At 37.6% G+C, this 26,159-nt stretch overlaps 1 protein-coding gene across 2 annotated transcripts in view; it reads right to left on the bottom strand.

Annotated features, from left to right (window-relative positions):
* Positions 1 to 26,159, bottom strand: part of Cftr (cystic fibrosis transmembrane conductance regulator (ATP-binding cassette sub-family C, member 7)) — a 148,703-nt gene that overhangs the window by 88,325 nt on the left and 34,219 nt on the right. For both annotated transcript variants that reach the window (XM_013515961.1, XM_005388136.2), the window contains exons 4-11: positions 24,447 to 24,662; positions 20,896 to 20,985; positions 19,878 to 20,041; positions 18,802 to 18,927; positions 14,699 to 14,945; positions 12,724 to 12,816; positions 4,659 to 4,838; positions 149 to 340 (exon numbers count right to left, since the gene is read on the bottom strand). In XM_013515961.1, coding sequence (XP_013371415.1) covers positions 149 to 340; positions 4,659 to 4,838; positions 12,724 to 12,816; positions 14,699 to 14,945; positions 18,802 to 18,927; positions 19,878 to 20,041; positions 20,896 to 20,985; positions 24,447 to 24,662 — 1,308 coding nt within the window. The remainder of the gene's footprint in view (positions 1 to 148; positions 341 to 4,658; positions 4,839 to 12,723; positions 12,817 to 14,698; positions 14,946 to 18,801; positions 18,928 to 19,877; positions 20,042 to 20,895; positions 20,986 to 24,446; positions 24,663 to 26,159) is intronic.

Below are 26,159 nucleotides of genomic sequence, written 5' to 3'. Positions count from 1 at the left end.
CAGGGGTCTTCTCTTTTACCACCAACCCACCCAGAGCAGCTTACTCCTAGAGGAGATGCCGTGAAAACGGAGTAGAGAGCAAATACATGATTGGGGTACCTTGAGTATTTCATAGGCTTTACTGGAATGTTTTCACGTAATTGCTTACCTCTTCCAGTTGGCATGCCTTGATAACACTCCTGTATCTGTACTCATCATAGGCAACACCAAAGACGATGTTTTCTTTGATGCTGCCAGGCATGATCCAGGAAAACTGTGAGCAGAATGAAATTCTTCCACTGTGTTTGATTTTACCTTCTGAAGGCTCCAGTTCTCCGAGAATCATCATTAAAAGTGAAGTCTGAAAGTAAAAGTCGTCATTGTTAGATTATTCCACCAAGCTCCTCTCAGGGTTCATTGCCTCCTATTAGGATCCTTAACAAAGCTATCTACCCTGTTTTAAAAGATTCTATTAAGTCCGCGACTCAAAATGCTTTAGTGACTGCCCATCCCAGGTACTCTGCCAGGCGTGAAAGACTCCACATAAATGAATGCCACAGTTATAGCACGGAGTTAGAGCTGCTGTGATAGAAGCTCACAGGGAAGCGGCACCTACTTCAGACTGCCGGGATGGGTGTAGAGGAGGTTTGGGAAAGATGAATACAACTACCACTTGTTGATTGCTCACTCTGCAGGTTGGGTGCCCTGTGCCTTAACTGTATTAATTTGTTTATTTCTTACAATATCCCATGAGGCATATTTAATATTTTCATTTTACAAATGAGAAACTGTATAAAAAAGGTATATTCATGTAATATTGTTCCACAAACCTTTTTTTTTCAAGAAATGCTAGCCCATGTTTGTAATCACAGATAGTCCAAAAAAATTATCAGTGAGCAAAGATGTGAACTAAAATTAAAATAAATGGTAGAATTTGAGTTGAAGAACGAATGTAAGTATATCATATGCTCCGTCAATAAGAAAAGTATAAGTGAAAACCAAATACACAAAACAAAGGATATATAGGATATAAGAGAAATTTTCTGTTGCTTTATCAAGCAAAGCTGCAAGTTCAAAGGATCATCATTTAAAGCTAACAAATCAAGTCAGACAAGCATATTGAACAAAACAAAGATAAACATTAAGAAAGATAATATCGAGTAAAGCTAAATAGAAGAAAGGGAGGTGGAAGCAGAAGAAAAAGTACTGAATTTTATCAGAGCTCATACAAATGAACTAAAGATACAGAGGGGAAAGATTTAAAATAAAGTTAGTATACATATCATCTCTAGAGCGGAATGCAGACTTTCCTTTAAAAGTCATACTGCGGGCATCCCTTGATATCTGGGGCCTGGGGTGGGGCCCTTCCCCTCCATGCAAGCAACAAGCCCTGCGGGTGCCCAGGGCCCTTCTATAAAGTGGTGCAGTGTTTGCAACCTTTACCCATCCTCCCTTATACTCACAAAACCTCATAAAACATAAATTCTAAGTAAATAGTTTATATGTATTATTTAGGGAGCAATGGCAAAAAGCCTGTACATACTCAGCACAGACACATTTGTTTCTTCTAATATTTGGCCTGTGGTTAGTTGAAGCCCAGAATACAGCATCCAGACAGATCTAAGCCTATCCGTGTGTGCCTATTCAATGACGTTTCCATTCATCTTCATATCTCCCAAAATATTGATAAAACTCCTTGCAGACATTTACACTTTGTTTAAAAAGTAAACAAAATGTGAGCTAATAGGTTATTCTACGCCTCTGATGCCCCACTGCAAGGCCAACCTCTGGATTCAGTACCAGAATGACTCAAGGATGGATGGTAGAGACCACGTGGTGTCAGGGATTGCCACCAGGTCACAGAACTGCTCAGCTGTGGCTGGAACCACAGAAGGACTGAAAACCCCCCACCCCAGTCTGATGTCAGATGCCGGCTTTCAGTCAAGGGTACCGTGGTGCAGACTCCTGCACCAACAACCCAAGGTTGAAAAATAACAAAACGCACTTTCCGAAAGACGTTTAATTAAAATTTGGGCACTACGCTTATTGCATGCTAGGCACCATGTATGATAGTCCTTGGATTACAAGTGAAGATGTTGTGCTAGATATCTGGACAACTGTAATAAGGGAGCAATAAACATTAAACATGACCGTACTGCTTTATCAATAAGATACATTAATTTCCCGAAGCTTTGAAAAATCCAGAGATGTAAAATATACTCAAAGTCTCACATACAAACTTAATGCCTTTGTCCTTGGATATATAAAATATATAAAATATGGATCATAATATACAGACCTTTCATCATCTAACAGTACATATCATACACATTCTTCAAAGTAATTCTTTAAGAGCCAGTTAGCTGATGTAATAACATGCCATTTTATATTACACCAGAATTTATCCGACCAATTCCCTACTCTTAGTCATTTATGAAGTTTCTTCTCAGTATTTGGCTATTCAAAGCAATATTGAAAGCCAGTCTTCTTTACTGTCTTAGTATATTTCCGGAGATGTTTTTATATGTATGGAATCAATATACATTTTATTGATCCTCACCTTTTTTTAATATAAAAAAAACCATAAGACAGTTTTATTCCTTGCTTTTCTCACTAAGTATATACCTTAGATAATTTTCCATACTCAAAGAATACAAAACTTCCACATATATACACACTTCTATTATATGCAAATAAAATTCCAGATGCATATAATCTCTATAAATATATTAAAATATGCTATACAAATAGAAGTCCTACAGGTTATTTTCAAGGCTTTTGGTACAAATTTAAAAATTGAGCGAGTTGAAATTTCACTTAAAATGTGAATATTTTTAATCTTAAATTTTTGCTATATCTTTTATCCAGTGAAAGATAAAATGCTCCATTCCTAACACTATAGAACAGCAGCCTCCTCAATTAACTTGGAAAACTCAAAATTGTGTAGTTCTTCCTGAAAGACCACAGCCTTCTTCTGACTAGTTTCCTAGCTGCTTCCATCAGATGCAAGTGCAGCTCCAGCCAGTAATTATCTGCTCATCAATTTTTAATAGAACTGTGTGAAATTTAATTGCTGATCTCACAATTGGTAATTTCAAAGCTATTTTTGCACATCTTTCATATAATTGATCTTATATACATAAACAATTAATTTTTAAAATTCTATTAAGTCCAAGTCCTAACCTCTCACAAGCAAACATCCTTGTAGATCACCTTCTTAATTAAGGATTGCTGTTTAATAGTGAAAATTACCAGCAATACTATCAAGAAACCATGAAAAAAATCAGAGAAGAAAGATTTTTCAAAAGTAGCTAAAGCGTACTTATAGCTGGTTTATTTTAAAGGCCTATGTCATGAGTAGGAAAATAACTAGAGAGAGAAATAAGCAAATTGTGTCGCCAGCACTGTGGATGCCACATTCATCTACTAAGTATTTTCTCTGGCACTTTCTTTCCCACGTCTCAGACTAAATTCTTCCATGCACAGCACTCTCTTCAAATATGTGTAAATAATTGCCTTCCAGGAGTCTTAATTTCTCTTTTCATTTACATTTTTACCTTATGACAGCCCTTCTTCTTTCCCCTTCCCTCCTCCTTCTCAAATCTTCCTACCTCCCTTCCTTCTTTCTTTTTCATTCCCTTTTTTCTGTCTTACTTACTTGGATAGAATTCTATAAAGTATTTTGAAAAGTTTCAAAAAAATCACTAAATTTTTCTAATATTTTTAGGAAGTCCCATAGTTAACAAGATGTTCAAATGGGATCAAGAACCTATTTTTATACACCCCACAGCAAATACCTGGCTCCCTTACTAGTCCATTCCAATACAATGGACTACTAAGGAAGGAGGAACTTTCTTCTCTCTAATTTGACTCCTTTGTATCCTTTAACTGCATTTCTTCAGTAGTTAAAAATGTACATGTTTATCATTATCTGCATGATAACTCATATCTTTGAAGATCACTATGAAGTTTCTTCTGATAATAAAGTCTAACCTTTTAGTTGTTTTTCTTCTAAACTACTAGTTTTTGTCAGACATATCTGCAAAAACCTTGAGTTTATGTAAGTTGTTCTTGGCACTGTGTAAAGAAGACAACTGCTGAATAAATTAAGGTTTTCTCAAAAAAAACCCCTCTCCCATTCAATAGTTTTTCACAATATATCAGAAGCAAGACTGAGTCCATTCTCCAAATTTCTAACATCAACAGAACAGGGACTCTTTGTGTATATGGCTACCGAGGTCAAAGCTAAGTGATGATTTTCCTGTACCAGCTATAAAAAGGTGTGCTAAAGACTGGTAAAAATGGGTGGCTTAGTTGTTCAGTAGTTACTGAAAACCCCCCATATTCAAGATACTGTGTTAAGTGCTATGCAAAACAGAAAGGCAAAGAAAAATGTCAATAGAAATAATATAAGGAAATAAAAAGGTAGAGAAAATTATCAGTGCAACTACTTGTAAGGGACACTGCACCCAAGCATTCTAATACCCCTGTAAGAATTCCTCCAAATTATCTTTCTCTGGGTACTGGGAAATGAACTCAGGACCTTGTGCTTGCCAAGCAGGGGCTGTGCCGCCATCTCCACGGCCCCTACCTTACCTTCTTAAGCTGTAGACTCATCGGGGGGAAAAACGATAAACGCATGCCAAATTAAATTCTTAATGATGAAGAAAAAAGACTACCTTGCCTGCTCCAGTAGACCCAGCCACAGCCAACAACTGTCCTTTTTCTATCTTGAAGTTGATATCTTTTAAGACAGGGCTACCGAGAAGGGAGAAGTTACTGAAGAAGAGGCTGCTATCACCATTGGAAATCTTTCGATTGTTGTTCAGTTTTGCTTTCTCAAATAACTCCCCAAATCCCTGTGAAAAATAAGAGATATGTATTTCAGATCTTTTCCATAGGTACTTGTTTTATATAATACTAGTTTGAAAGGCACATGGCACACAATCCACTTTTACAACAAATAGTTTTACTTTATAGTATATAATTACACAGTACATGGTTTCTAGAGCACATGATCAAAACATTTAAAAGTTATTAATATAGTATTCATGGAAACACAATACCTTTTCCTCAGATCCTTGCTTATTAGTAAGTTTTAAATATAAATTTAGCTTAAAATCACACACACACACCTACTCCTACAAGCTAAGTACATATATATTCTTGTTTAAGCCTGAGCATGCTATACAAGGTAGATTTCACAATCTTCTTCTTTCAAAGCCACAGTTTCTGACTGTGAAAGGATAAACAGCCTCAATCACAAAACCAATAGGTCACAGAAAGGAATTATAGATCAAGTCTGACTTCTACCCTGGTACCTCCTTCCTCTGAGGAACTCAAAGCATTTCTTTAGTTAAGGTGGGCTACAAATGTGATGAGATTGCCGGGTGATGTCAAATGAATTCATTCACATAGGAGAGGCGGGGAGAGACATTCTCATTTGGAAAATGTGCTGCCTTTCTAGTGCTCTCATGGAAGCTTTAGGGTAGTAGCTTTAAATCAATGTACACAGCCCTAAAGACTGATCAGGAAGAAGTTGGTGTACCTCGTCCCAAGGAAGCCTATTTCCAGATTGTCAGCATTCAGAGCTATCAAAGTTATCCAAAGTCCAAAATGAACCTGTGTGAGAAGATGCTTGTTGTCTGTCACTTCCCCAACCCACCTCTGTGTCACAACTGTCTTTCCCTCACTTTACTCAGGAGTAGCTGTCTCTCACTTACTATGCAAGTGGGCACTACTCTTCGGAGGTTATCCTCCAAGAGCAAAAAAGCCTCAGACTCAAAGGAGGGGACCTTAAGGGAAAGACCTACTCCTGAGAGAAGACCTCACAAAAGCAAAGCCAGAATTCTGAAAAAGGCAACATTTTATTTCACAGAGATTTCTAATTTAAAGTGATCTATGTCTTACCTACCTTGGAATTAAATTTTAGAAATGAGTTGGAGGATAAAGCATTCTCTTTGTTTATTAAATTTTAATAATTATTAAGAGAGATTATCTATATCTTAAAGCCATACTTTTTAAGAGAAAAGGCAAGTCATATTTAGCTAACTGACTTGACAATGAGAACTGCTTTAAAAATTCATTTATTTGCCATAAATTAAATCAACTGAAAGTCTATTCCAAAATTTTGACAAAAATTCATTCAATATATTTAGGCAGTATGTAATAGTTAACATTAAAATGCATCAGAGGTTTTTCAGAATTCTTGTAGGGCATACATAAGCAATTAAGCTTGAAGTCTGCTTCAGGTTCTTATGATGGGAGTGGCTAATGTCTCCCTCAGGGATCTGACAACCAAAAGCTGAATTTGTACAGCGTAGACAATGAAGCCTTAAAAATTGACACAAAGGTATTTATTATGCCATTATTCATTTAGTTATCTAACAGGTATTTATTAAGTATCACCTCTATATTATAAACCACTTCAAATATCCCACATGAATAGATATTAACAATGACACATGAATAGGTATTAACATTACAACATGCTGGGCATGGTGGTGCACGCCTACAATCCCAGCACTCCCAAGGCTGAGGCAAGAGGATCGTTGTGACTTTGAGACCAGCCTGGCTATAAAGTGAGCTCAAGACCAGCCTGAACTGCATAGCGAGACCCTGTTTCAAAAAAAGACAAATACACACACACACACACACACACACACACACACACACACACACACACATTGCAATCAATGTGCAAGGTACTGCAGTTAAAAATCACATCAAGTCATATAATAGTATCTTCGAGAGAGCAACCACCTCAGCCTTGACCAAGTCAATGACAAACATGCCAGCTGTGGAGGATGAAAGTGAGATCTCATACAACCAAGACATGATTATAATGTTCCAGGAAAATGGATCTGGGTGCACAGTGATGCAGATATGAAAGCACATTCTCAAGAATGGCGACTGGCTGTTTCATGTCTATATAACTAAATGACAAAGGGTGTCATACATAGAAGGAGCATTTTTAAACTGAAAAGAACTTGGACTGACAGAAGATTGCTGTTACTGATAATTTTTAATTCTGATCACCGAAGATGTTTATTTCGGAAATTTGAAGACTGCAGCAAGAAGAAAATAGAAATTACCTGTGGTACGGCCACATTTAACATTTTAATGGATCATTTTTTACTCTTACATGAAATAACAATAGACATTTCAACAGGATTCATAAAAATTATATCTACAATTTGCAACCTGTTTTTTTCTGACATCATGCCATAACTATTTTCACATACCATTTGAAGGACAGCATTACAGAGTATAGATAAACTATAAGTATCTCTTTATTAGATAGGTTCCCTTTTAGTTTAATCAATAATTCTATGATCCACAAACTTTGTTATAAATCTTGTGGCATATTTTAAAATTCTTGGTTTAGTACAAATTCTCAGAGTAGAATTTCCAGGGCAAAAGTATATAAAATTCCAAGTCTTTCAAAACATAGTTCCACGGACTAGAAGATACAGCCACAACCACAAACACACTCAGCCACCTTACCTTTGACAAAGGGGCCAAACATGTCCACTGGAAGAAAGATAGCCTCTTTAATAAATGGTGCTGGAAAAACTGACTCTCCACATGCCAAAGACTAAAACTAGGCCCATGTCTATCACCATGCACCAAACTAAAGTCAAAATGGACCAATGATCTAAATATTAAAACACAAACACTAAATCTACTGAAAGAGAAAGTAGGTAGAAATCTTGAAGACATAGGGGTAGACAGAGAGTTCATGAACAAAAACCAAACTGCACAGGAAATACTTCAAAGAATCAACAACTGGATCTCCTCTTATTGAAAAGTTTTTGCACATCTAAAGAAATCACCAGCAGAGTGGAAAGAAAATCCACAAATTGGGAAAAATTTTTAGCCAACTGTCCCTCAGAGAAAGGAATTCTATCTAAAACATATAAAGAATTTAAAAAAAATCAGGCCCCCAAAATTCAAAGACCCAATACAAAAATGGGCATCTGAGATGAATACATACTTCTTGGATAAAGAAATACAAATAGCAAATAAATACAAGAAAAAATGTTCAACATCATTAGTCATTCAAGAAATGCAATTTAAAATAACACTGAGATTCCATCTCACCCCAGAAAGAATGGCTATGATCAAGAAATCAACCAATAACAAATGCTGGAGGGGCTGTGGGGAAAAAAGAATCCTTCTCCACTGTTGACGGGAGTGTAGACTGGTGCAACCACTGTGGAAATCAGTGTGGGGATTCCTCAGTGAGCTAGGATTAGAGGTCCCATTCAACCCAGCTATTTCCCTCTTGGATATTTTTTCCAGAAGAACTGATAACGTCATACCACAGTGATACATGTGCACCTATGTTTATAAAAGCACAATTTGTAATAGCTAAATCATGGAAGCAACCCTAATGCTCATCAACTGAGGAATGGATAAAAAAGATGTGGCATTTTTATACAATGGAGTGTTACTCAGCTATAAAGAAAGATAAACTTGAGGATTTTATAGGTAAATGGATGCAAGTTGAGGCCAATTTCATAAGTGAAATAAATCAGACTCACATGTGTAAACATCATATTGCCTCCCTAGTGTAAGGACCTGAAAGAGTAAATAAAAGTGAAGGTACAACAGATATTGTGAAAGGGAAAGAAATTGGTCAAAAGGAAAGAACAACTGGGATGAGGGAAAGGAGAAGAGAAAGAAAGAAGGGAGGGAAATGTATATACACAAGATAGCTAAGATAATCATACTACTAGTTTCTACTGGTTTATTGAAAGGGACAGTTAATGTTTAATTGTTTGATCAGTCTTACATGCCAATATCTGGTTATCTGAATAACCACTTTAAAGATAACAATATATAATACAACAACCATTGTTAATTTCCTATCACCTTGTTTTCAAATTCTGTATCATTTTATAGTTTTTGTGTTGTTTTGTTTATGTCTTTTTGTTATTTTCTCTTTAAAATAAAAAAAAACATACTTCCAAATTTTCTTTTAGCAGGTATGAGAATACTAGTCTTCAGGAATGAGTTATCAACACTTGCATTTTGGATTTGATTTGGTTTGGTTTTATCTTTCTGAGTGTATATGTAGTTTTATATGTAAAAATGGAATTTCACTATTAATTTTAATTGCATTTATTTGACTTCTAATAGAACTGAACGTTTTCCATGTTTATGGTCCCCCTGGAGTGGAGAGGAATGGTCTGACGCCCTTCATCCTCATCACAGCCTGTCTGTTATCTTTCCAACCAGACAGGTAAAGTCAGACAAGACATCATAAAGAGTTGTAGCTTAAGTTTCCTGAGTTGCTGAGAGCATGAAATGAGATAACAGATTGGAAAGCATTTTATATATAGTGAAGTATCAGTCCATTCTTTAAAAAAATGAGTATCAATATGTTGAGTGGAAAAGGCCTTCAAACTGGAGAAACCTAGGCTGGTATATTAGCTCTGCCCTAGGTAGTTGAGTAACCTTGTTCTAGTTATGCAAACTCTCTAAGCCTCAACTTCCTAATACATAAATAGAAAATTTTACCTACTCTCACGTTCAATAAGAGGAAAGAGTCATATAATTCATTAGGGATTTGCCTCTCAAGTGTGTCATCAAAGGAGATGGAGAATACTCAGGAATGAGTGAGTTTATAAAGGGTGAGTGTCAGGAATGTCAAGTGCACACAGAACATGCAGGAAATTGAGAAACACACACGTGAAGCTCAGGAAAGAAATGAGGGTCGGAGATCTGTACGTAAGAGTCCTCAGCACACTGACGTCAGTTGCACCTGGTGAGGTGACGTCAGCACAAAATGCTGGGAGATGCTCGGGGGATACAGCGGCCCCACACCACTGAAGGGACAGGCAGGGCAGAATCAGAAGTCGTAGTTTTGAGCAGCTCATTAAGTTAAGTGATAAATTCTCGAGGAAAAGGACAGTTGCAGTAGATTGATGATGGCAAAACGCAGGTTGCAGTAGAGAGAAGTCCACAGTGAAGAAGTGAGAACAGTTTCGATAACAAAAGATGAGTGATAAGGCTTGGAGAATGAAGCTGAGCAGGCAAAGGCCAGGGGAGAAATCTTAAAACTTGAAAATACTCACATACGAGAGAGAAACCGTTGATAAAAAGATGTTGACACTTCCAAAGAGAGTAACTACAGTTCCCGGTTTAAGAAGCAGCACGAGAACCAGGCGTGGTGGCGCACGCCTGTAATCCCAGCACTCGGGAGGCTGAGGCAGGAGGATCGTTGTGAGTTCGAGGCCAACCTGGGCTACAAAGTGAGTTCAAGGCCAGCCTGAACTGCACAGCAAGACCCTGTCTCAAAAATACCAAAAAAAAAAAAAAAAGAAGCAGCACAAGAATATTTTAGACAATGGCAGGAGGAAACATACCTTTCTCTTAGACTGGAAATATGGACGAAATGATAATTACAAGGGTCAAAGAAAAGTTTTCAGCACTCATATGAAATGATGGTCTCTGTTTTCTCTGTGTATTGTAGAAGTCAAGACCACCTATCACGGGTGGACAGATCCTGAGAGGTTGGGGTTTTCAGGAAAGTGGTTAAAAATCTGGAACGCTTTTAGGGAAATGGTAAGGGAAACTAACTACAGACAAATGAAATGATTTTCTAACATGGAGTACAGGCTCAACTGAGGTTAAAACAATAAATGTATAAAGCTTAGAACTGAATGGAGTGTACAGTTTTCCCAGATACTACTTCCTTCTTTAAAGGTAATAAAGTCAATGTTTTGCACAGAGGAAGAAAAAAAAAGCCAAGGAAAAGGGCACTGAGAGTGCAGTTGGGAATGATTGGTCTTGGGATAATGAGAGGATAAACAGGAGAGGAAAATCCAAAAGGGAATGAGAGAATTAGAAATCTCCATGAAAGGCACTAAAGGTGGGATTAGAAGACACTGGTAGATCAAGAGGACTGGGTAGTTCTGGGCTGAGAAAGAAACTTCAGAGTATGACATTTCCAAGGCAAGATAAGTCTGATCACTAACAAATCTCAGGATATGACAAATAGATAACATTTCTGAAGTCACTGGGAAATACCAGTTCTATGGGCAGTACGAGAAGGATGGTTTGTGCAGATGCTAAAGTCCCTCACTTGACAGCAGAGGTTTAACAAGCACCACCAACTTAAGTAAATGCCATCTAGCAGTGTCTGGAGTGTAAGAGGCGACAGTCAAGACTGAAGGCCAGACGGTAGGCAGTGGATCAGTGAACGAGCTCTAGACTACGACATCTGAGTCCAAATCCAGCTTCAGCGCTAGTCAGTTGTGCAAGCTGAGCCAAGTCTATTAGCTTTTCAAAACCTCAAAATTTTTATCAGTGAAATGGAGTAGGAGTGTCACAGGAGTGTTACAAAGTGCTGTAGCTTAGATCTGACATGTTCCAGTTCCTTTCCCCACAGGCCTGTGTATTAAAAGCCTGGTCCCCAGCACACGGTGCTGTCGGGAGGAAGTGGAACCTTTCATTGGTGGGGCCCGGTTGGAGGAAGCTGAATCCTGGGGTGCGTCTTGAAGGGAATGATGGGACCACCGTCTCTCCCTCATCTGCCTCCCACTCAGGAAGGTGAGCAGCCCCCTCTGCCAGTTGCTCTGCTGTGCTGTGCCCAGAAACAACGGGCCTGCCAGGCATGGCCTGAAATCTCTGAAACTGTGAGGCAAAATAAATCTTTTCTCTTTTTAAGTTGATTGTCTCAGGCATTTTGTCACAATGACAGACAGCTGACTAAAAGATAAGAAGTAAATGAGACAAAACATATTAACTGTATCCTGGTTTCTGGAGCATTGTAAGGACTCAAGCATGCTACTTACTTTAGCAGATGGAATCAGAGGGGAATGGAGGGATTTGGCACCAGAGTAGGAGAACAATAATCTGAAGATTATAGTGAAAATATCAAAGCTAGTGATTGGCCCTTCATGCCCAAAAGGGCATTTGAAATTCCAAAAAGCAAAGTACTAAAATAAATCTGACTCACACTCTACTCCAAACAACACTTTTGCCAAGCAGATAAGGATTACTCCTTTACTTGTATCTTTTAAAAATGAAGTAAAAGGACATCGTATTGATCAAATTATATAAATAATCCAATTTAAGGTATAAGAGATTTAGAAAAAGGGTACTGGTTTTGTAACGCCTAGTTTTATTCAAATAATATAAATGATAAACTCAGGAGTTGTTCTTGGCAATCAAATATTTCTTCTCTTGAGGCTGAAAATTATATTTTTCTGACTGAGTAGTGTATAAGAGTTTTTAATAGTGAATGAAAATAAGTAAAACTTATTAAAAAAGATACATTGGTATATCTCCTCTCATCTTTTTCTTGACTGATATTTTATGTGAATGGTATTCTGATAAACACTTGCATAAAATATCTTAGTCTTCACAAAAAATTTTCTTCAAGATAAATATTGATATTTTCCAATTTATGAATGAAGAACCAGAGGCTTTTTGATGTTCAAGTAACTAGATTTGGATTACGTGAAGAATAAATGGCAGAGCCAGGACTGCAACTCAACCTCAAAACCTGTGAGCTTTGTGCTTCTGAATTTGTTATATGAAATAAATGTTATGATTTTAAATGCAAGAGGATTTTATACTGTACCTCCTATTCCTAGGCTTCTGCTTCTTAATTTATAAAGTTGGTATAATTTCTGCCATCATGCTAATATTATTTTTCACTCAGATGAAATCAGATTCACAAAGAAGAAAACACTCAAGTGTTCACAGAAAACAATTTTTTAAAATTCTCACCTCCTCCCAGAATGCTGTTACATTCTCCATTACTACTTCTGTAGTTGTTAGGTTATATTCCAATGTCTTATATTCTTGCTTTTGTAAGAAATCCTATTTATTAAAGAGAGCAAAAAACATAGTAGAATCAGAATGGCATTAATGCATCTTTACATCTATTTGTATTATAATAGTGCTACACCTTATAAATAGTTTTTAACAATTAGAAATTAACAAAAAACTATGTAATAGTGTACTACAATTAATTTGACAAGCACTGCAATTCATCATATTTGAAACACACTCTTTAAATATGTGGTATGTTATGAAACTGTCTTTGCACATAAGATTTTAACATACCACTGATTCTTCCTGATAATATCACATGTTAACCTTAGTGAAGAATTTATAAAACACCCTGACTTACTACCCATGTGCCTCAACTCCAAGTTGAAACAGAAAAAACCAACACCTTCATCCTTACAGCACATTTGAAATGAGATGTGTTATTAGCATTACTTCTCTGGGTTAAGAAAAAGTGTGAAAATTTGATATAATTAGTTTAAAGGCACCCAACTGTGATTCCAAGAGTGGGCTCTCTCAGAGATTCAAAACATTTCTTAGGGAAGTGAAAAGCGTAAGAAAGACATAATCCTGTGCATCCTGACATCCTCCACAAGGTGAAGTCATGGGAAAAACCTGCTGCTGGCCTGGCCTCTTCCCATTCTCCTCTGCTGCCTTCTCTTTGTGTCTTTTGGTTTCTCTCCTTTTCTCCCAGTTTCCACTTTTGCTTCTCTGTCTCTGTATTCCTGTTTAGTCACTCTCCGGTCCCTGTGATACGCACGCTCTGGGTGTCTGTCTTTCTGGGTGTCTGTCTCTCATCTCTCTGTCTCTCTGTCTCTCTCTCTGCTGTGATGAAGTTAGCAGAGGAAATGAGATTATTCTCAAAGAAACTACCATTCTGAGCTACACTCCCTACTTTACCTAAATCAACGATAAACTCACACATGCTCAGGGGTCAGATGCATGACACCGTTAAGGAAGGGGGCTGATAGTGTGATGAACTAGTCAGGGCAGGTGCTCTGAGACAGGGCAGCTGCCACAGCTTGCAGGGAAGGAGGACGTAGAGACATAACTAGATAAAGGTTCTGCAAGACGCTGAAGTGCTGTGTGGCGAGGTGGGGCTGAGATAGGAAGGACAAATCCTCATTTTTGAAGGCTGGCATCTAATGAAAATTTTAAAAATATAAAGTCCAAACAGAAAAAGATCTAGAAGTCAAAATCAGATCCATGGCCACTATCTGCAACCTCGAGCATAGATAACACAATGGCAGAACCACATATAAGTGGTCTCCCTTTCATACTTCATCTTCATTTCTATCACAGTGATTTATTTTCTGGGTTAAATATTTGAATACCTATTTAAAGACTATAATGAAACATTTTCATCTGCTAGGTCAACAATGCAAGTTCTTTCTCTTAGCTCTGTAGTAATTGAATCTCCTCACTGAAGACTTCCAAACTTCTGACAGCTGGCAGCCCCATCAGCATTGCTGGGATTTTAACATACTTAATAAGGCATAAAATGCCATTCTCATTCATCAAACTGTCCAGTGAAATGCTAGGAGAACTTTAGTAGGAACATTCCTAGTGATAGCTGAAAGTTTTATAACTGCTTAGTGAAGGATGTTTCCTTTTCAATCTTTCTGCACATTCACAAAGTTTATTAGAAGTGATCTATGCACTGATTTCTTAGGTGAAATTTTCCAGATTATAGGAATGATTATTTTTAATTTCTTTGACTTGTGAGAATTCTGTAGGACTTCCTTTTATGTGGCTTCTGTTATAAGGGCCACATATATACATCAAGAAAAGAAATCCTGTGCATTAGGTAAGTCTAAGACCAACAATTTATCCTTAGAGAGTTTTCTTGCTATAAAAGTTCTAAAATGTTCCACAAAATCATAGTATAAGGTGCACAGTTATGCCACTTTACCTGTATTTTATTTATTGCTCCAAGAGAGTCATACCATGTTTGCACAGCCCAAGGGAACTGCCGTGTGACTGCCATGCGCAGAACAATACAGAAAGAGATGGTTGTAAATATTTTTCGAAGTATAATTCCTTTGAGCAGCGCATAGGGAAGCACAGACAAAAACACCACAAAGAACCCTGAGAAGAAGAAGGCTGAGCTATTGAAGTATCTCACATAGGCTGCTTTCCGGGTCAGTTTCAGTTCTGTTCTGTAGGAAATAAGAATACAAAGATTTGGGATGTTATCTTATTTTTCAAATATCAGGCATTTTGGAATGTAAGATTTGAACGAGAGCTCCAGAGTGTTTCTGCCTGTGTTCTGATCCTGGCTGTACCCTATCTGAGCTATGTAACCTTGGACAAGAGGTGAAATCTCCTGGGCTGGTTACCTTATCTGAAAGGGAGACAGTAATGAATGCACCAATGTTTGGCACAAACACATACAAACATTGTTAAGGTTTTAATAATAATCATTATATTATTTTATACCTTTATTCACTTGACTATTAACTTGTAAGATTTATGAAGAGCGATGGTTAGTTGGTTGGCTTTTTGTTGAGTATGGAAATGAGGGCAATGCTGCCTGGTTTATGAAAAAGACAATTTATGATAACCAAATGCATTCTGAACAATTTAGCAATTCTACCTTGGCTCTGAGGAATACCAAAGTAACACGTGTATCTCAGGGGAATGGTTCACGAATGTTGGCATGGGTAAAGGAACTTACAGACACTTCTTAAAAGACCTTCTCAGACCACCTCTATGGATAGTGACCAATGTGTCTGCAGCAGATTTCCTGAAGCTGCATTTCTTTTTTTTTATTATTTTAAAGATAAACGAATGCAAACACATTAACAGACATAGGGGTAGGTAGAGAGTTCATGGACAAAAAGCAAACTGCATGGGAAATACTTCAAAGAATCAACAACTGGGATCTCATCTTATTGAAAAGTTTTTGCACATCTAAAGAAATCACCAGCAGAGTGGAAAGAAAATTCACAAATTGGGAAAAATTTTTAGCCAACTGTCCCTCAGACAAAGGAATTCTATCTAAAACATATAAAGAATTTTAAAAATCAGCCCCCCAAATCCAAAGACCTAATACAAAATGGGCATCTGAGATGCATACACACTCCTCAGATAAATAAATACAAATGGCAAATAAATACAAGAGAAAGCATTCAACATCATTAGTCATTTGAGAAATGCAAGTTAAAACAACACTGAGATTTCATCTCACCCCAGAAAGAATGGCTATCATCAAGAAATCAACCAATAACAAATGCTGGAGAGGCTGTGGGGAAAAAGGAACCCTACTCCACTGCTGGTGGGAGTGTAGAGTGGTGAACCCACTGTGGAAATCAGTTTGGAGATTCTTCAGTAAGCTAGGACAAGAGGTCCCATTCAACCCAGCTATTTCCCTTTTGGGTATTTTTCCAGAAGAACTCGAAACACCGTACCACAGTGATATATATGCACCCATGTTTATAGCAACACAATATGTAATAGCTAAATTGTGGAAGCAACCCAAATGCCCATTGGCTGAGGAATGGAAAAGCTGCATTTCAGAACAAGAAACCAAGTGATTCTGTTGCACGTGATTCTGGGAAATTAGGGGAGCAAATGCTACATTCTCTGTCTCTCATTTCAGTGTAATTCTTTGCAAGCATGTTATAGTTTCAACCTTCTAGTCTGAGTTGCAAATCTGAACTACTTTTTAGCAGATAAATGAGGTTCAAATATTCCAACAGGCAGGAAACAAGCACAGAGGCTGGGAAGAACAGAGGAGGATGGTGCTCTGAACCTCAGCCCCTCTCTCCCAGCTGGAGGCACTCATGATCTTCCCTGTCCAGGTCTTGCACAGCGGAAGAGCACTAGTGCTACAGAAAAGAGGCTGCCTGGTGGGGTGCAGCAGCAGCTGGGCTGGGGCTGTTTCTGCAGGGCACGTGACTTGTAGGTGCTACTTCTGTAAGCTTGTATAGTTCAGAGAAGTGATTCTCACTCTCAAGTGCAGAACTCAGAGGGAATCTATTTTTCTTAAATCTCAAAAAAAAATGCAATCTTGAGCACACTACTGGAAATGGAATTCAAGGTGCCTAGCCTAGAATGGGACCAGTCTAATGAGGTCTAGTGTTTACCTATTTCAGGAACCTAACATTAGAGACAGATTATGGTTTTGAAATCCCACCTAGGTTTCCGACTTGGCTTTGGCAGTTACAGCGATAGCATCCTAAGCAAGTAGTTCTTTCCTCTGATTTCATAGACTACACATCTAAAGAAAAGAAACATAATTCCTCCCTTGTTAAGTTCTTGTCATGATTTAGTTACAGTGTAGCCAGGGATCTAATATTTAGAATCTGCAATGTGTATCCTTTTCCTCAATAGGAATACATATATATATATATAACTTACAAAATTATAGAAAATATTGTTTACAAAAATGTTAGAAAAGTGCTAAAATTGTTGCTGAAATATATGAGAAACAATTGAGGAAAACAAAGAGGTTATATAAGAAAAGAAAAAGGGATCCAAGAACACTTAAAAGAATCATCCAGAAAGCAGTACTCACTGTAATAAAATCATTAACACTCTGAGTCATAAAGACAGTTTATCAGTTTCTTATAAAAAAATTGAGAGTGGCTTTATCACAGAAGAGCAATAAAAGGCAGATTTTCAAGGAGCTTTGCACCACAGCCCTTTGCCTAGTTCGGCAGTGGCCAGGGCTGGGGTAATCACCCCTTGGAAATGCATACTGTCAATCGCTTCCAGGGCATTATATTTGCTCTCTTGAGTAGAAGCAATTCTTGCTTTCCGTATTTACATGAATACTTTCCAACATTTAGGTAACAATTCCATGCTGGATTATACAAGATAAAACCAGATATTTGCCACTAGAATTGGTTGAACAGAAATACAGAGTGGGAAGAATGGATTTCATCATTTAAGGAAGAAGAAGAAAAAAAGAACTGTCAAGAAAAGTTAACCTGGAGAATAACCCGGCCATGAGTTTTGCCTGAGGCCTGAGAGAACCAGATCCTCTGATAACCTCCTCCCCACCCTTGCTAACCCCCCATGTGTGTAAGTACAGTGTGATGAAGGGCTCACTTGTTAATAAGGAAAAAACAACTTCTACCAACTGACCATTTCTCCTGAGATCTTTAAGGGTGTTTCCGGAAAGAAAAAGAAATTCCTTTCCTGGATTTGTCTTGAAAGGCATAATAAAAACAGGTGACTGACAATGTTTGGGAAATAAATACTCTTGTACTCTTTCTATTTACATGGCAAAGGACTTAACATTTCACTAGTTCATTTGTTGTTCCAATCACACACCTGTAGCTCAGTTAACTATTGTCCATGGAGTTCCTAATAATCCGTATTCGTACCATCCCAAGGAGTACTCTTCTTTTTAGTACATTTTTTCCTGTGAAACTTTCATGTGCCGTGCATCTTGCAATCGGTTGTCTCTTTAGTGATATACTCCCATTGTCTCCTACAGCCTTTTTTGATAGCATTGTATAGAATGTGGAACTCAACTACTGAAAAGTAGCTCCATGGCTACCAAAATGCTCTAGTTTATATTTTGCCCAAAATTGTCTCAGTGATAAATCTCAGTCTATACTGTACTTTTTCACTGGATATAATCTTCACTAATCAGTGAATGATCATCTGAGAAGAAAGAAGACTAGATATAGGTACCAACTACTAATTTTTTCTCAGAAAATGGCTTTCACTACTTGAGCTGACTTTGCCTTAATGAATAGTTTATATGAATACAACTTACAGATACTACCTCACGGCACTATTCCTAAATTAAAGAGCAAACAAAATTTGTCCAAATAGAGGTTTTCACCATTGTTCATGAGTTACAACATATAAATTAAGTAACGAAATAGCTGTCATTTATTTGGTTCAGAATTATATACTATATCAGATCCATTTAAGGTTTAATTAGCCTTAGTTCATTGTCAGTAACTTCTAATTTAATCTAAAAGTCCAACATGATAGATTCATTTTCTAAATGTTAAGAATAAAACCGTTAACAGTATTATTATCATGAAAACTTACTGTCTTAGGTTTTCAATCATTCTTGCCATTGCTTCCTCCCAGCAGTATGCTTTAACAGACTGGATATTGTCAATCATTTCTGAGGTGATCACAAGTCTTTCATTGATCTTTCCAGCTCTCTGATCTCTATAAACCAATCAACCAATAGTGAGAACAAGTCATATTATCCATTAAGAACTGCTCAAGTCAGGTGTGGGGGTGCCCACCTGTAATCTCCTCTACTCAGGGGGTTGAGGCAGAAGGATTGCAAGATCAAGGGCAGCCTATGGAATTTAGCAAGACCCTGTCTCCAAATGAAATTTTTAAAAAGGGCTGGAAATGTAGCTCAATGGTGGAATACTAGCTCAAGGTCCTGGCATGCACAAGGCTCTGGGTTCAATCCCCAGCACTTCAGAAGGAAAAATGTGTTCAAAGTTTCAAGAATAGCCACATCTCTTTTATTAAACAGATGGGCATTTATTTTACTATCAACTAGAAGGTAATAAAAATAATAGTTACCACTTAGTAAATGCCTCTTATGTGTCAAACACTGTAGTGAATGCATCCTAGACACACTAGCCTTGATCCTCATGACAGTCTATGAAGTTATTATTTCCTTTTCAAAGACCAGATGGAAAAAGTGTACAATCTGAGATCCAAGCAGTGACCTGACTCCAAAATTTGTGTAGTTTCTACCATACACTAGTTGACAAACTCTAGAAATCCTTTATCCTAAACAACAACTGGCATCATGGATTCATTCTGTAATAAAAAGAAATTAAGACCCTTAATGATCTTAAGGTTCTTAAGATGTGATGCTCTCTGAACCAGAGTGGGTGAAACTAATGAACTTTACACAAAATTTATGTATTTCCTACAATTCTTATAAATGTTGTATCCACTTTTACTTAAATCTTATGAACTATATAAATGCACTGAATCTTAATGTAAGTATAAAGAAGTTCTATGGACCGATAAACAAGAAACGTCCCATTGGTATAGGAAGTATTATTTACGCCACTAAAATGGCTTGCTTTTAGCGATAACATATAGATCACAATTCAGTGCCTTTTCAGATGATAAGAACAGACCGCTACCTGTACTTCATCATCATCTTCCCCAGCCCTGCTTGGAAAAGGGCCAGGATTATCAGGAAAGCAAGGCCGCAGAAGGCGGAGGCCTGCAACAAGTCCCAGAGGAGCCCCATCAGGAGCGCCACTTGCAGAGGAGCAATCCACACAAAATGTGCCAGCGCGAGTCCCTGGGAAACAGAACACAGCAAAAAACGTGGCATGTTACCCTCCACCCCCAAACCAAGCAAATGTACAATCTCATAGGAAAGAAAATAGCCTGGTATTTAAGCAATCAAACACTTCATGATTCTGAGTATGTAAAATCCAGGTACTGATTACTTGGAGCATACAGAATGTACATTCTACACATAAGACTGGGCTTTCCTAAGTCACTGCACTTTTTAAGTGTGTTTTCATTCAATGGAGTTGAGACCAAATACCTTAAGTACTGTGTAAAAAATCTATTTTAAGTACCATGTCTTTTTTGATAAACCAAAAGCCATCATATAGAACTCAAGAGAATGAAGGCTCAATTCACATGCAGCTGCACATCTCTGTGAAGTGACAGAGACACTGTGAATAAACACAGTGCCTGCTCATTTCAGCAGTAATTTATCTAGCACCTTCTGTAGGTCCAATGCTATATTAAATACTAGAAATGCAAAGATAAATAAAACATATTTTCTGTCCTCAAGGACCTTGAATTTAGCTGTCACATAACAGCACAGAACAGAAATTGCTCAAAGTATCATATTCAGGCAAAGTAAATAACCAGTTTAAAGTACTAAAAGGAAGCAAAGTTGGATAAGGATTAAGTTTTGAAAAACTAAGAGCGAGCTGAGGCGCCTTGAGTTGGACAGCGCCACAAACCTCACAGCGGCACTCTATTATGCACTGTAGGGTTCTCAGTTTCCAGAAAGAGTCAAGGGAGGTGTGAGCGAGACTTAACCACTCCTCACTGTTATCAGACACAGGAGCTTCAGCTTTGGGGTCATGCAGTTTCTAACGTAACTCATGAAAGATTTAGTCAATGGGTACATACTTCATCGAATTTGTTCAGGTTGTTGGAAAGGAGACTAACAAGTTGTCCAATGCTTATTTTATCTAGAACACGGCTTGACAGCTTTAAAGTCTAAAACAAAAATGGGAGGTTAGATGATGTCAACAAACAAAAGGCAAATATATTTAAAAGCAACATGATAAGCCGGGTGTGGTGGCGCATGACTATAATCCCAGCACTCAGGAGGCTGAGGCATGAGGATCATTGTGAGTTTGAGACCAGCCTGGGTTACAAAGTGAGCTCAAGGCCAGCCTGAACTACATAGCAAGACCCTGTCTCAAAAAGATTAAATAAATAAATAAATAAATAAATAAACAAACAAACAAACAAAGCAACATTATAATAAAGCTGAGGAGTCAGGCTACTGTGCATGCAGTTTTTTGTGAAGGTAATAAAAATTATTTTATGTTCAGTCACCTTTTATCATCTCAGATTTGCAAATATTTTTAACAGCAAATAGATTGACACCCCTCTAGTCATTTTATTTTCCAGCATATAAATAGCAATAACAATTTTTTCATTTCCACAGTGGTAATAATATTGTACTTAAATATTCATTTAAATAATGTGAGGTTCTAGGGAGTGGATTTGCTTTTACTTATAAGATGGAACCAAAGACACTGAAATTTGAGATTAAAATTTTGGCATTAAATTTTTCATGAAGTCCTACAATAACTCTTGAATAAAAGTGCTATTAAACTCAATAAAAGTACATTATGAATCATTAAATCATTAATAATTTTATGAAAGAGTATGTGAAAAATAAAAAATACTTAACTTTACAAAGAAAACCTGTGCTACTGTAAAATACTTAAATTGATAAATTATCTACAAATTAATTAAAGTTATTAAATTGTGATTATGGAACATCATAATAACACTTTGCCTGCAAAATATAATAAGAATTGATTTGCTGTTAGATACTCTGACTAGAAGGCACCCAGCTAATATTTGTTTCAAATGAATCAAATTAATCACACATTTATTGAGATTTAGCAGATGTAGTTAGCCATACTGATGCCTTAGCAATTAAGATTTAGTAAAACGTAATTCCTGCCTCAAGATAGCATAGGACATAAGTATGAGAAGCTAATGAATGGAGGGAAATAGCAAATAAGATGGTTAAAAGAAAGTTTATACTTCTGGTTAGAAAAATCTGGAAAGATTTGGTAGAGATGAGCCTGGAACAATGGATAGATAAGCAGAGATGAAGAAAGAATCAAGGGAATTAATTCCAAACATTATCAGAGCAGTACTAGCGGGGAGGGAGTGTTCCACTGATCTGGTTTTCATGTGGCTTACCAGCAGACCCAGTCTCAGGCAAACCTGAGTTCACACAGGGTATAATATGGAGGTGTGTGCACAGGAAGCATTTAGTGAATAGTTGTTCATCTATTATTTCTGAATTCTCAAGATTCACAGACAGAGCTCAACTTTGTATTTAAACTCATTTTATCAAGTATAATGCATCATGGTTGCAGACTTTGGAACAAAGCCAAGAGTGCTCTGCTGCAAAATTTGAAATATTATCAGAAGGGTCCTCCATGTCCCCACTGCGAGGATGAAGCAGGTCAGAGGTGAGGGAAAGCAAGGTCTGGCAAGAATCAAGACAAAGCTGTCTTTAGGAACCAAACCAGCCACACGAAGATGCAATTGCATTCTTTAGTGATGATGCTAAGATAAGACAGTAAGTGTCACAAGCAAAGCAGGTAAGAAACAGATATTCGGCCCTGAGAAAGAGAAATAGATACAGCAGCCTCCAACTGTGCATTAACTCACACTGGATCTGGCGCACATCTATTACGACTTACATTAAATACTACGCGCAGATTTGCTTGCAAACTAAGCTTACTCTTTATTTGACACCCCCTTTACTTACTCCTACATCTCAGGACTGATTTCTTTTTCCCTAATGGGTAGAAACTCTCTACTTCAAAGATTGTAATTTTCCCACTTTGAAATTTTGAAGCAGTTTTTCCACAAAATTCTGGGCTTTTAGGTCATTGTTTTCTCATCCATAACACAGAGATACTAGGTCCTTCCATATGGACTGTGGGTGCATCAAATGAGAACGTACACCGTAATCAGTTAGAAGTTTGCCAACACACACTTTACTGTTATTATTATGATGGTGAGTAATCCTTACAAATATTTATGGAACTAAATTCAACTTTGATAGCAAGCTGTTTGGCTTCTATTCCTAATAATTCCTCATTCTTGACTTATGTAAAATTTCTCAATCAAAATACAATTTTTATAGACATCATGAGACGTTTTCTGGGACTTCTGAACTGATGAGATTGCAGCTGAAAAGATTCAGTTAAACTACTGACTCCATGTCTCCCATTGCTTCTTTAAAAGCTTTTTTGAACAATAAAGGATGGCTGTTGAAATTTTTACAGCACAACTGACTTTGCATGTATTTCATGGAATTGCTATGGGTTACTTACGAGGTGAACTTCATATCTACCTCCCTTAAAAGCCAAATATATCAAGTTTTTATATTGAGGGAAGAAAGCAAAAAATACAGCAATAGCCAAGTGATTTAATCAAATGAGCGTTCTTTAATGACTTGGTAGAACCAAGCAGTCACATACAGTACTGTATCAGATTGGTGAAAGCGCCTCTCATACGAATGACCTTCAGCTGTGTTTGTAAGGTAGCTAAATGTTCATTTGAATTCACCTAAATCAAGCCTCAGAAACTTGGGCCCTTGTCTAGGTAATGCACACAGAGAAACAGAGTAAATTCTTATGGTTTCAATATATGTGCTCTTTTAAAATTTGGCAAAAGTAAAGGGGACCAAGAGCTGGAGAGGGGGTAGGGAAGGGGATGAGAAAAGAATTAAGATGTGTTACACACACGTTCCAAAGGAACACAATCACTGTACACTGCAAACGCATCAGTGAAAATAAATAATCAAATAAAAGAAGTTTCAGATTCACAGGATGACAGCAACCCAACTCAAAATAAGGCATTGAATAAATGTTAATCATTTGTGACAGTAAGCTTCACCACGTGTCAACTAGTAAAGGTGGAAATATTAATTGCTTAACAATCGTTAATAATTATGAATTATACTCTTGTTAGTGAACATAAAGCCTTATGGTGTTTTAGTACATATTTTGTCTATGACTTTTACACAGACTGTGTATTACTTTAATGGGGAACTATGGATTTAAAAAAAATTGACCACTGGGGTGGTAGAGCTCTTGCCTAGCATGTGGGAGGCCCTGAGTTTAAACCCCAGTATTGCAAAAAAAAAAAAAACCAGACACAAGCCCAATCATTAATGACATGGCTAAACATGAAACTTACAATATAGGCAGTTTAAAGATGCTTAATAATTACCACTTGAAATAAATTGAATCATCAAGGAAAATTAGAAACATTACTTATTTCTGCCATTTATTTCACAGGCATTTCAAATTAATTTCAGCATATCCCTTACTTGTATCACCACCTGCTTCAGGCCCTTAGGACATGTCCCATGGAGAACACATGGACCGCGAATCCGTACAAGGAAGTATTACCTTCTTATAAATCAAACTGAACATAGCTATTCTCATCTGCATTCCAATGTGCTGGAGGCCAAAGATGGCTGGGTGGAGGAGCAGCGTCCTCACGATAAACAGCAGGCACAAACCTATGCCTATGTAAATGGCGATGGAGCGTTCTGTCTTGTTATCTGGGTCATAGGAAGCTATGATTCTTCCCAGTAAGAGAGGCTGCACTGCTTTGGTGACTTCCTGCAGAAGAGGAAAAACAGAGAAATTATATTTCATTTCTGTCTTATGAAATACCCTCGCAATTTCTACACAGGAAGTCTCATTTTAGCTAGGTGTGGTGGTGCATATATGCAGCAGGGCACCTCAGCAACTTAGTGAGACCACATCTGAAAACAAAAAATAAAAAACAAATAAAAAGGGGCTGTCAGTGAAAAGGCCCTGGGTTCATCCTCAGTAACACACACACACACACACACACACACACACACACACACACACACATGGATGCGGTCTCATCTTTGAAGATTTTGAATGGACTTACAGAGAGGGTTAATCGTTTATGGAACTCCTGACACTAGGTATCCAATATCTGGATATTCTGAAATACGATTTGGTTTTTGGTTTCTAGCCCAAGTCATCAAGAGATAAATTCATATATTGGATATTTTAACTAAAAAATGAATAATAGCAATAAAATAAAGAGGTGCTTTGTGCAACGGTTTGTTAATTACCTATATGGCATAGAGCAGTTCCTAAAGTTATTCCCATTTGATTTGATAACATCTTTAGGACAGTCATAGTGGGCATTACAGTTTCATCTGCAGAGGAAGAAACAGGCCAACAAGACCAAGTGACTGGAAGTAATCTCAGAACGGAACTTGGAAAAGCATTTTGAGGAATGGTGTTATTTCCGGAATGAACATAGCTTCTCAGGATAACTGCCACAAAGCAGCCCTGGCTACAGAGAAGAGGGGAGCGCCGGCACTCACGATGCTGAAAAGCCAGCCACTTGCACTGCCGTTCCCTTCCCCGTCTAGGACAGGTTTGGATTTCAGTGAGGAATCTGCCAGTGGAACCTACATCAAACCAGTTTCCAACAACTCCACTCCTAAAAGGTCCTCAACTGATGGCTAGGCCAAACTGTCCACCAAATTCACTGCCATTTCTCCCAAACATGTACAGGAACACATTTGAACAAAGAAGTTCTAAATTTTACTCATCTTGCTAAATCATCTTCAAAAGAGAAAGAGACATAATCCCTCATTTTGCCTCAGAATGACCCAGTGAGCGAGCGGGAAGTGGGAAGACATCCTCTAAGGAATGATGTCATGCCAATTACCCTCATTTGAAATGTACAGGTCCAAGCCAGACTGTGCCCCACTGTACTGCTCTCTCTGCCCCCCTTCCATGTGCTTTATTTTCATTCTTCTGCACTGTCCTTTCTAAACCACGTGTGCCCAGTACCGCTAGCCTCTCACTCTCAATAGATGACCGTGTATTCCACATCAGCTTCATCCCCACCCGGAGTCATAGCCTACGTGCAGTTGTCATCGGTCTGACTGACCACTTGTTTTCTGTAGCTGCCCATTCTGTAGTCTGTATTCAAAACTTCATTTCACAACTGCAGAAACCAAGATCCAAGGGTAAGAATATATTCAAAACTTTAAAAGCTTCCAAAGTAATCACAAACGTGAACTATTATCATTCTTTTCTCTCATATAGCCATATTTTAAAGGA

The sequence above is a fragment of the Chinchilla lanigera genome, unplaced genomic scaffold (assembly GCF_000276665.1).
Source record: "Chinchilla lanigera isolate Chin_1 unplaced genomic scaffold, ChiLan1.0 scaffold00031, whole genome shotgun sequence".
Taxonomy (NCBI): Eukaryota; Metazoa; Chordata; class Mammalia; order Rodentia; family Chinchillidae; genus Chinchilla; species Chinchilla lanigera.
Note: the sequence above shows the minus strand (reverse complement) of the source record. Positions and strands in the feature narration are given on the sequence as shown.